At 49.1% G+C, this 12,043-nt stretch overlaps 1 protein-coding gene across 8 annotated transcripts in view; it reads left to right on the forward strand.

Annotated features, from left to right (window-relative positions):
- LOC115383091 (voltage-dependent anion-selective channel protein 2) overlaps positions 1–12,043 on the forward strand; it is a 33,480-nt gene that overhangs the window by 15,145 nt on the left and 6,292 nt on the right. For all 8 annotated transcript variants that reach the window (XM_030085128.1, XM_030085131.1, XM_030085129.1 and 5 more), the window contains 3 exons: positions 3,366–3,587; positions 3,749–3,899; positions 6,961–7,018. In XM_030085128.1, coding sequence (XP_029940988.1) covers positions 3,366–3,587; positions 3,749–3,899; positions 6,961–7,018 — 431 coding nt within the window. The remainder of the gene's footprint in view (positions 1–3,365; positions 3,588–3,748; positions 3,900–6,960; positions 7,019–12,043) is intronic.

Consider the following 12,043-nt stretch of genomic DNA (forward strand, 5'->3'; position numbering starts at 1 on the left):
TGTACACCTGTCACACGCATGCGCCAGAGCGCCACTGCAAACATCTCCACCTTGATGATGGCTGGTCTTGATTCAGCGACACCGGCAGCGGATGGCATGGTTCATGGTTAAGAAGCCCCGCAATTTTGGCTAAAAAAGAAACTTTTCTGAGCTGGATATCGATCCTCTCAGGTCTGAGGTGGAGGTAAATAAGGAGGAGCTCTGTGGAAGACTAAAAACTGGAATTAAAAGTAGATACAAAAATGCTGTCTGGATGAAGATCATGGCTGCAGTGAACAGCGTCGCTGTGGACGAACCGACACCGGCTGGACAGAATATAGGTCCGTTACCCTGATATTACAAGTAATGAGGCTGACTTACTTAAACAGCTCATATTTTTATTGTTTCATTAAATTATGTCTCATAGGCAGACAATATTACAAATAATGAGGCTGACTCACTTACACAGCTCATATTTTTATTGTTTTGTTTAATTATGTCTCATAGCCAGACACCAGCTGCACCGTGGCCAGTGCAACCTCCTTTTCTGTGCTGCACCGCAAACCCACACTGACTCAAACTTGTGTACACGACCTGTTGTGAGATTTCATCTTTCCATACAATCACGATCATATTAATAAATAGAACATAATAGAATAGACTTTATTTACCTTACCATGGAGAGATGAACAGTTATAGAGGTTTGTAGAACACATGTGGCCATGGGGGTGCAAAAAAGCGATGGAATGTGCAAATAAAGAATAAAAATAGGTAAGAATGTGAATCTTAATAAGAATAATAGCAGAAATCTCAAAAAACATCTAACTTTATGTATAACAAATCTTAAAATATAACAGGAGCTATAATATATTAAAATATGCACAAATTCCGATCTCGACTTTCATATGGCGGTTCACCCTTTTGCTGCTGTGTGAGCGTTTCTTAAATGAGGGCCTGGGTGTCTTTCATAGATGGAGCTACAGCCTGATGGCTTCACAGACTCACTTTTCAAAGTTAGCTTCGGTCCTTGTTTGTTTGCTGTAGCGCTCTGGCGCATGCGTATACCGCAGACCTGCCAACCTGTACGCATTTTGCGTAGCAGGTACGCAATTTGACATTAAAATACGCTGGTACGCTCCGCCTCATTAAACTACGCAAAAAGCTGCAGACGTATGTGAGCGCTGTTATAAATGCGGACCGTGGACGTTCTCATGTCTGACAACACGATGCAGCAGCAGGGCTCTGAAGTGTCACGCATTTCGGTGTGTTGTCACGCAGTCACGGCACACATTGTATTTGTCACGTTGAAAAAAATACCGGTAAATTAGGCTGGTGCGCCGCAGCTATGGTACCGGGAGGAAACACATGTGCTCCCCTCGTAGTGCTGCGACGTTCAATGAACGAGTCGTTCGTTTGAACGGCTCTTTCAAGTGAACGACGAGAGCCGATTCTCAGCTGTCTGAGAGCCGTTCCTTTGTGCAAACTGTCCACGCTTCCTTCACGTGTCTCCTGAGTGTCTCCTGAGTCCAGCTGTCTCCGCTGCCTTCATGTGAATGACGGAGTTTCAGTTTTCCGCCGCTTGCTTCAGTCACCTGAATGCAGCAGCTAACTAGCGGAGGAGGAGTGTTGCGAAACCCGAGAGGAGCCGGTGTTTTGGAAGAACTGATTCCCTATTAACTGGCGACTGGGTTTCTTTCACGTCCCTTGTTGCTGATAGATGTTAAAAACCAGACAAAAAGCCGTGTCCGACCTTTTATGAGTCTGATTTCAACATCTGCTGCTACTAGCAGCAGCAGCAGGAAGTGCTAAAGGAAGTCAGTCACCAGTTAGCAAGGAAACCAGTTAATTTGAAACACCGTATTGACGGCTTTATAAAGGTTTTAGTAATGGAACACACGCACGCATGCGCACACACAGCATAAAATGCTCAGTTAAAGGACACGTAGCAGCATTTTGAAGCTGTTTTCTGGGGACTACGTGCACGGTCAGCCGCAATGTAATGTGTATCAGAAAAACATCTGTTAAATAGTTGTCATTAGTTGTCAAATTAAAGAACCAAATGAAAACTTAAAATTTAAAACTGACAGTGCCCCCCCCCCCCCCCGGTCGACAACTGTCCCGGCAAGTGGTACTCCAAAAATTTTGCCAAGGTTGGCAGGAGGTCTGATACCGGTGCGACCGGCATATGTGCATCGCGGTCTCAAAATTTGGGCTGTGCTCGGACGTCCGCGGAGGGATCCGTTACGGACAGGGGCGGAGTTTTACGTGCTCCTTTGAAAGTTTTATGTGCTCACATAAACAACTTTAAGCGCGCACGTAAGTAACTTTACTGCTCCCTTAAAAGTTTTACATATGCACGTAAAGTTGCTTATGTGGTCCCTTAAAAATTTTAAGGCAGCACATAAAACTCCTTTTAAAGCAGTCCTATGCAAGATTTGCTTTAGCACTACGCTGTGAAATATTAATGCAAAATTACCAAATTGAGTTGTTTATGTGAAGATTGCTAAGACGGAACTACTTACTCAACATGGCGTCTGGGCGTAGTGATTTCAAAAGAAAAAGTAGTTCCCAGTATTTGCTTCAGTGTCGTAACGCTACAATATTATTTGTAGGTGTTCCACAGCGTAGTGAATGTGTGGATTATAACGTGTCCACCAAAGTGTTTTGGGATTGTTGGATTGTGTATTTGATGAGTTTGACGAGGGGGAACAAAAATACCATCCACTTCCATTGTGTCCGTCCCGAAAACCTTCCCCGACTCACCTCTGAATAAACAACAGCTCGCCCTCACAAAAACAGTAAGTATGCTGTTTGAAATGACTAATGAATTGCACTAAATGGGCCAATTTGCCAAAATGTTGAATGTCAGACTCAGAAAAAAAAAGCAAAAAAAAAACTTGTGCATCAAAACCAATTCTGCTGGTCTTATCTGCAACGCTCTGCGGGGAACTCCACTATTTCCTGCTCTCCGTTTTCACATGAAGTGAGAGTGCTGCAAGGGTAGGCCAGAGGGTCAAGCTTATGAGTCTCAGAGCACAGCCCCCATTGGCGTTTTTGAAACTTTTTTATTTTAACTTTTATTCTCTGCGTCTTTCAATTTTACTCTTTTTTTATTCCGAGAAATTTCGTGCCAAAAAATTCCATTACACCCCAAATAAACAGTGAATTAAATCTGATTCTGTTCAGTGTAATGCTTTATAAAATTTTGTCTTGTGAAAATTCCAAATTATTCTGAGGACTTGGAGAACAAAGTGTAATGTGGTAAGTAAATAGAAGCCTTTAATGTGAGTTTGTAGGAGTTCGGGTTCATTGTTCATTTCAGTAAAAATAACTAAAAACATCACACTTGAGCTTTAATCTCACTCAACTCTTTGTATTTATTTCAGAAAGAAGAGTGGGAAACTGAAGACTGGCTACAAGCGGGACTTTGTGAACCTGGGCTGTGACGTGGACTTCGAGGGTCCCATCATTCACGCTGCTGCCGTGCTGGGCTACGAAGGCTGGATGGCCGGCTACCAGATGGCCTTCGACACAGCCAAATCCAAACTGACCCAGAACAACTTTGCTTTGGGGTACAAAGCGGGCGACTTCCAGCTGCACACCAACGTGTGAGTCACTTTCACCCCTCGACATGGTGTTTAGAACGCCCTTTTAGTGAGCAGGTGTACAGAAAACAGATATAGAATCAGTTACATAATTAAGAATACAATGTGAATAGCTTTCAGTACATGCCTGCAGATTAAAAGTTTTTCTATATTTTGTCTTTCAGTAACGACGGCACCGAGTTCGGTGGCTCAATCTACCAGAAGGTGAACGATGAGCTGGAGACAGCGGTCACTTTGGCGTGGACGGCCGGCAGCAACAACACTCGCTTCGGCATTGCCACCAAATACAAGCTGGACAAGGACGCCTCTCTGTCGGTGAGTCGGCTCCCCACACCTACCCTGAGCCTCGTGTCACCCCCCACCAAGCCCCCCCGTCAGTCCCCCCACTGACTCTGAGCCCCCGTTACTCCCCCACTGAGCCCCTTGTTACTCCCCCTTACTCCCCCACTGAGCCCCCGTTACTCCCCCACTGAGCCCCCTGTTACTCCCCCTTACTCCCCCACTGAGCCCCCGTTACTCCCCCACTGAGCCCCCTGTTACTCCCCCTTACTCCCCCACTGAGCCCCCGTTACTCCCCCACTGAGCCCCCGTTACTCCCCCACTGAGCCCCCTGTTACTCCCCCTTACTCCCCCACTGAGCCCCCTGTTACTCCCCCTTACTCCCCCACTGAGCCCCCGTTACTCCCCCACTGAGCCCCCTGTTACTCCCCTTACTCCCCCACTGAGCCCCCGTTACTCCCCCACTGAGCCCCCGTTACTCCCCCACTGAGCCCCCTGTTACTCCCCCTTACTCCCCCACTGAGCCCCCGTTACTCCCCCACTGAGCCCCCTGTTACTCCCCTTACTCCCCCACTGAGCCCCCGTTACTCCCCCTTACTCCCCACTGAGCCCCCGTTACTCCCCCTTACTCCCCCACTGAGCCCCCGTTACTCCCCCACTGAGCCCCCTGTTACTCCCCCTTACTCCCCCACTGAGCCCCCTGTTACTCCCCCTTACTCCCCCACTGAGCCCCCGTTACTCCCCCACTGAGCCCCCTGTTACTCCCCCTTACTCCCCCACTGAGCCCCCGTTACTCCCCCACTGAGCCCCCGTTACTCCCCCACTGAGCCCCCTGTTACTCCCCCTTACTCCCCCACTGAGCCCCCGTTACTCCCCCACTGAGCCCCCTGTTACTCCCCCTTACTCCCCCACTGAGCCCCCCGTTACTCCCCCTTACTCCCCCACTGAGCCCCCGTTACTCCCCCTTACTCCCCCACTGAGCCCCCTGTTACTCCCCCTTACTCCCCCACTGAGCCCCCGTTACTCCCCCACTGAGCCCCCTGTTACTCCCCCTTACTCCCCCACTGAGCCCCCGTTACTCCCCCTTACTCCCCCACTGAGCCCCCTGTTACTCCCCCACTGAGCCCCCTGTTACTCCCCCTTACTCCCCCACTGAGCCCCCTGTTACTCCCCCACTGAGCCCCCGTTACTCCCCCACTGAGCCCCCTGTTACTCCCCCACTGAGCCCCCGTTACTCCCCACTGAGCCCCCCTTACTCCCCCACTGAGCCCCCTGTTACTCCCCCACTGAGCCCCCCTTACTCCCCCACTGAGCCCCCTGTTACTCCCCCACTGAGCCCCCTGTTACTCCCCCACTGAGCCCCCGTTACTCCCCCACTGAGCCCCCCTTACTCCCCCACTGAGCCCCCTGTTACTCCCCCACTGAGCCCCCTGTTACTCCCCCCACTGAGCCCCCTCTTTACTCCCCCACTGAGCCCCCGTTACTCCCCCACTGAGCCCCCTTACTCCCCCACTGAGCCCCCGTTACTCCCCCACTGAGCCCCCCTTACTCCCCCACTGAGCCCCCTGTTACTCCCCCACTGAGCCCCCGTTACTCCCCCACTGAGCCCCCTGTTACTCCCCCACTGAGCCCCCTGTTACTCCCCCACTGAGCCCCCGTTACTCCCCCCACTGAGCCCCCTGTTACTCCCCCTTACTCCCCCAATGAGCCCCCTGTTACTCCCCCACTGAGCCCCCGTTACTCCCCCACTGAGCCCCCTGTTACTCCCCCACTGAGCCCCCTGTTACTCCCCCACTGAGCCCCCGTTACTCCCCCACTGAGCCCCCCTTACTCCCCCACTGAGCCCCCTGTTACTCCCCCACTGAGCCCCCCGTTACTCCCCCACTGAGCCCCCGTTACTCCCCCACTGAGCCCCCCGTTACTCCCCCACTGAGCCCCCCGTTATTCCTCCCCTGAATCCCCCTCAGTCCCCCCACTGAGGATGTGTTCACACCAAAGCATTTGGTTTGACATAACTGACGTGGTGGAGCCGGGAGCGACAGTGTGACACGTTTTTCACGTTGGAGCGACCTACGTGTGGGTCCAGCCGGGGCCGCCTCGAGGAGGAGGTCCGAGGTCGGCACCGGCTCAATCGACATGCGGTGAGAACACGGTCGCTCCCCGGGTCCAGCCAGCTTTCCTCGTTTGCCGCACTTTTGTCCGTGTGAGGCTTCCGTAACGCATGACACGGACTGTTATTCTGAGCACATCCAGCATGGCGGAGAGGAGAGTCTGTCTTCCTTCTGAAAGTCGGCGATTTGTATGGTCTGCAGAAAAATCATGTACAACAGAACAACCGTTCTTCTGGCTGCGTTCTGTCTACAGAACGGACTCACCGCAGCACCGTCTGCGGTGAATCTGCAGTCCGCTGGAGGAGGTTGCCAGATCTGTTGATCTCGCACCATAAACCCGTTTAACTCAATAGAAAGCAGCCCAAACCACCATCTCGGTTGAAAATGCACGTTAAAACCGTATTTGTATAATTAAAAAAACACTTCATAAACACAATCATTTCATCAACCTGTCAGACGTGTTCAAAAAAGAAGCTTGATTTGGCAGAAACCCGCCCAATCTGGCAACACAGAGCCGCTCCGGTCAGAGAGCTGTTTTGAGCCATTTTTGAGTTGTTTGACTTTCCTGCAGTGACGAAGAAAAAAAAACGTTCATTCTTCTGAAGCGTATAATGACTACATGACGTTGTTTGTTATGTATTCTACCAGACGAAGTAGAAAAATAGAATATTAAGGCAAAAACACGACACAGATTTTATTTTGAAATCACTTATTTTGGAACAAGTATCGCATTTCCTTCCGGCGCCCGACTTGCTTCTGTCTGGTTTGACGCCCCTTCGGTTCGACGCCAGCGAGAACACGATTCAGTTATTTATGAGGAGGCTGATTTACAAATTCACACTTCCAAAAAGGGGTCCTGGCTCGACCCAACTCGGAGTGAACACAGCCTGAGTCTCCCGTCAGTCCCCTCCCCACCCACCCCGCCACCCACCCGCCAAGCCTCTTCTTTGGCTAATTGGATGTCAAATCGTGTTTGTCTCCTTCAGGCCAAAGTGAACAATGCCAGTCTGATTGGAGTTGGCTACACCCAGAGTCTCCGGCCAGGTAAACACACACGCACGCACACACACACACACACACACACACACACACACACACACACACACACACACACACACACACACACACACACACACACACACACACACACACACACACCTGCGACCCCCACACTTCCTGCACGACACTTCCTGAATTTGGTGGCATTTGGCCTGAGACAATAATCAATAAATCAGTGATAAATAAAAATGAGCTCAATGTTTTTTCAGCCTTGACACATTGCCATGCCTTGCCTCGAAACAGGCTTCATAACAAGAGGATTCACTCTGTCGGTCTCAGCACCTGGACACATTGGTTTCATAGCAGAATGAAGGGAGTGAACCTTCTTGTCAGTCATGTAGGATCTTTGTTTCTTTGTGGAGGGAGGCATGGCTGCTGGCATAAAAAGCACAGCGCAGCAAGTGAGCCTTGTGAGGAGTAATACCAGGCACCATAGTAAAAATTAGAAAAAATCCATTGTCAGGCGTAATATAAGCCCTGGTGTGGGAATATTCCGGCTTCACAGCAAATGACTAAGGTGAGCCCATCAAGACAGATGAACCAGGTTGCTGTATTTGTGCAAAAATTGTAGCAACAGAAATCGAGTTGGGAAGACCACATGACCTACACACAATGCATGATGAACAGTGGGGTCTGGTAAATGTAAACAATCTCATCGAGCGCTATCACCGGCGAGCTGACTACGACATAATTACAGCGTACTACTCAATTCAGCGATTAAAAAAGGAAAACAGGATGTCTGGATGGTAGAAAAAATATGTACAAAGTGAGAGAGTGAGCACTGCAGGACCCTACTGAGGAAAAAAAATGTAAGAAAAGGCAAAGAAAAGGAACGAGGAAAAAGTACAAAGTGTGAATGGAGCGGACCCATACGAGCACGCCGACTGGATAGAGGACGTCAGCGTTCTGCCGAACTGTCAGCACACACACATCTAAACTCTTAAGCTGAGTGACTCCTTTGACAAGATCGTTGACCAACTGTTCAGTTTTCCTCTGAATGCTCTCTGCACTGCAACAGGATGGCATTGACATTTATTCAAGGATTCTCTAGCCTGAGTGCACCTTCCTCATTGTACAGATGTAAATTATCCCATGACTCGCTCTGGCATATTTACACTACTACTGAAAAGACGTGTTGATTCATATGTGTTGTCCCCGATAAGTCAACAGGGGTAGACATTAAGGGAGATTTACTACTGGCCCCCCGGGCCAGTGGATTTTGATGTTCACTGGCCTTGACACGCACGCTACGCGTGCATCCTCTATACAGGCAACCTGACATGACACTGTTGTAACCATGGTAACTGAACAACTAGAATTTGTCATGTATCAGTAATGAAAACTCATTTGCTTCCATCAATGCCATTTTTTTAGTACTGCTACAGTAGAACAGTATGTGCACTCAGAGGTACCGCCCACTTGACTTAAACCAATTTTAAAACAATACTTTTTATAGTTGGTGCTCAGTGTGAATGGCACTATGAACATGTAAATAAAATACATCTATGATATTCTAATATCACAGGTAATCTTGATCCATTCTCCTGCGGCTTATACAGAGGACAGGACAGGCTGATAGAGACTGAAGTGCATGATAACAAACTGTTCTGCTCAGATGCTGAAAGCGCCGATCTAAAAGATCACTGCGTCACAAACGCCACGCGCTGTGTGCATGCAAATCTGCACTATCATATGACAGACTCCATTTTCCCCATAGTACCTGAACAATGTTATCATACACTTCTAATCATGCACGTTAACCAGGGTGCGAACTATGGGGGAGCCAGGGAGGTCTCAGCCCCCCTTGATGAGACAGGAGCCCCCCTGAAAACATGATTTGTGATTTTTTTTTTTTTTTTTTTTTTTTTTCCTTTCGGGAGGGGGGGCTGTTAGCCTCGTAAACCAGCCCCGCCCACTCCACATCCACATTTGGATGTAGTAGCTGGGATGGGTCTGGGGACAAGCCAATACAAACTCCGTGCAGGGGTCGTTGGTTACTCCTTTGACTGACAGCACACTTCAGCCAATCTTAAGCCAATATTTTTCAAAAGATATTTATAGTTTTGTTGGTGAGAACAAAGAGTTTGACTTTCTGGTGAACTGCATTCTCATCCTCGGCAAATTATTTTTTCACAAATGTAAATTTACAAGGATACAGCCAAGATTTTTGTATTTTTCATAGAGTTTCTGTCATTTACAAATGCCCTTAAAGTGGATCTATTATGCATTTTTCAGTCACGTCATATAGGTCACAGACACCTAAAAACATAGTGTATAAGTTTGTTTGCCCCAAATTCGTCCTATGTTTGGAGATTGAGGGTCTAAAAAGTGGCTCTGAGGAGCCTTCTTCAGAACAGCCTGTTTTTGACAGCCTATTTTCCGTGATGAACTTGAACGCATCTGGCCACGCCACCTCATAAATTCACTGTCGTTAAGAAAGCACCTTACAGGAAGTTACACCGGAAGTTTCAAAATAAAACACGATGCACGACCTCACGGACGTAAACTTTTTCCTATATGTTGTTATTCCGCCGCCTCGGGAGGAGAGAATCAGCTGAACAGGGTCCAGACAGCAGCGAACGCGGAAATTACTGTTTTTATATAGAATGAAAAATACAAAAGTAACTATTGGATAAAGAAAAGCTCTCATTTGAGATCAAAACATAAACCATGTACTCATCCTTGCTGGAAGTCTATAAATTACAGATCAATGTGGCTGGACGAGCAGAGCGACCTTACAGAAGCGAAATGAGGTGTGTTTTTTATTTTCTGTTTATATCGTGTTGTTGGTGTGATATCGAGAGCAGAGAGCCTCTCAGAGGAGCAGCCCTCTTCACCGGACGGCGCTGCCGGTGTGTGTTGACTTTGCGCCCGGTGCGCAGTGCGCCTCCGCTGGGCTCCGGAGCTTCGCAGCGTCCCGGCGAGGAGAGGAGCGGCCCAGCGGCCGGGCGAGCCGTGCGTCTCCCGGCCCGAACGCACCGGACGCGGTAGCGCCGCGCACGGCGCTTCTGATCGCCTCCCATGTTAACCTATCTGACCGGCCACACCGAACGCGCAGTGGAGCGCCGCGCGCGCCGCGGCTCGCGCTCTGCAGCGCCCGCTCCGCTTCGTTCTATTTTTCACGCGAGCCGCGAGCGCCGGGAGCGCCATATGTCAAGCTGGATCAAGCAGATCGGACCAGACAGGAAGTCGGAAACAGAAGAAGCAAGAGAATCCGGTCAATTCTCAAAATATAACAAATTAAATGACGATTAGTTACGGGCGGTGTTGCTTGTCCGTCTATAATTTGTCACTTGGGTCTAATCACAAGACAGATGGACACACAAACAGACATACGCATGTACGCACCCAAACACACACACACACACACACACACACACACACACACACACACACACACACACACACAGCGACAGACATTCACGTGATGCAGAAAAAAAGAGGACAGGAGGAGAAAAAGTCTCTCCACAGGTCACCAAAACACACATCCATACTGGCAGAGCGAGACGGAGGGAACAGGGAACAAACGTGAAAACCGAGAGCAGACGGAGCGAGCCGAGTGCAGCCGATGTGTGACCAGCGCGGAGAGCGCAGGCAGCAGATACGCCTCCAGTGCGAACAGCCTCCGCTACGCTTCCGCGTCCAGTGCGTTCCCGGCGTAACGGCCCGAACGCACTAGGACGCGGTAGCGCCGCGCATGGCGCTTCTGATCGCCTCCCATGTTAACCTATCTGACCGGCCGCACACAACGCGCAGGGGAGCGCCGCGCGCTCTGCAGCGCCCGCTCCGCTTCGTTCTATTTTTCACGCGAGCCGCGAGCGCCATATGTCAAGCTGGATCAAGCAGATCGGACCAGACAGGAAGTCGGAAACAGAAGAAGCAAGAGAATCCGGTCAATTTTCAAAATAAAATACATTAAATGACGATTAGTTATGGACGGTGTTGCTCGTCCATCTATAATTTGTCACTTGGGTCTCATCACAAGAGAGATGGACACACACACAGACATACGCACGTACGCACCCAATCAAACACACACACACACACAGCGACAGAGATTCACGTGATGCAGAAAGAAAGAGGACAGGAGGAGAAAAAGTCTCTCCACAGGTCACCAAAACACACATCCATACTGGCAGAGCAAGACAGAGGAAAACCGAGAGCTGACGGATCCAGCCGAGTGCAGTCGATGTGTGACCAGCGCGGAGAGCGCAGGCAGCAGATACGCCTCCAGTGCGAACAGCCAAGCGCCGGCGCCTCCGCTACGCTTCCGTGTCCATTGCGTTCCTGCTGTAAGTTAGCAAAAACTGTCAGCTCGTCAGCTGACCCACCTGAAGACGGTAGATGAGCGGACTTTATGAAAACACTGGCGATGGATGAGAAAATACAGCTGAAATGAGCGACCTATCCGGGGGCCGGCCAAAGGCAGGATTCTCTTCCGGGGGGGGGGAGTGGCGTTCCTCTTCATGACGTCGAGAAGAGGAAGATTTCAGAACCGCCTGTTTGAGTGTATATTTTCTTAAAAGTGGAGTGCACAATTGAGGGAGGTGACTGAATGTTTCACTTCTGGGGGATCATACAGAGGCTCTGGGAGGCAATATGACTGTAAAGACTCCTTTTTAAAGTGAATTTTGCATAATATGACTCCTTTAAATTGATGAGGAATAATTGTGCATGGAAGTTTAACTTAATCAAAATTTACGATTTACAAAAAAAACCCTAATTTTGCTTTATTTTCAACCATTTGATTTGTTTAGTTTTCTTTCTTTCTTATCCTTTTGAATAATTTTCTTCAACTTTATGTGAATGTTAAAAATAGCATGTAATGGTTTGTATATACAGTAACCTGTTATTTTGAACCTTTAAATTAAAAAAAGGAGCGCTCGAGCGATGAGTGTCTGGTTTTCTGTTGGGGGGTTTCTTGGTAAAAGAAATGCTTGGTTTTGATTCACTTTTATGTTTCTGGTCTGTTAATCACACTACTATTAGGTGTTTATCCGCCGTGACTCG

The sequence above is a fragment of the Salarias fasciatus genome (assembly GCF_902148845.1).
Source record: "Salarias fasciatus chromosome 7 unlocalized genomic scaffold, fSalaFa1.1 super_scaffold_4, whole genome shotgun sequence".
NCBI lineage: Eukaryota > Metazoa > Chordata > Actinopteri > Blenniiformes > Blenniidae > Salarias > Salarias fasciatus.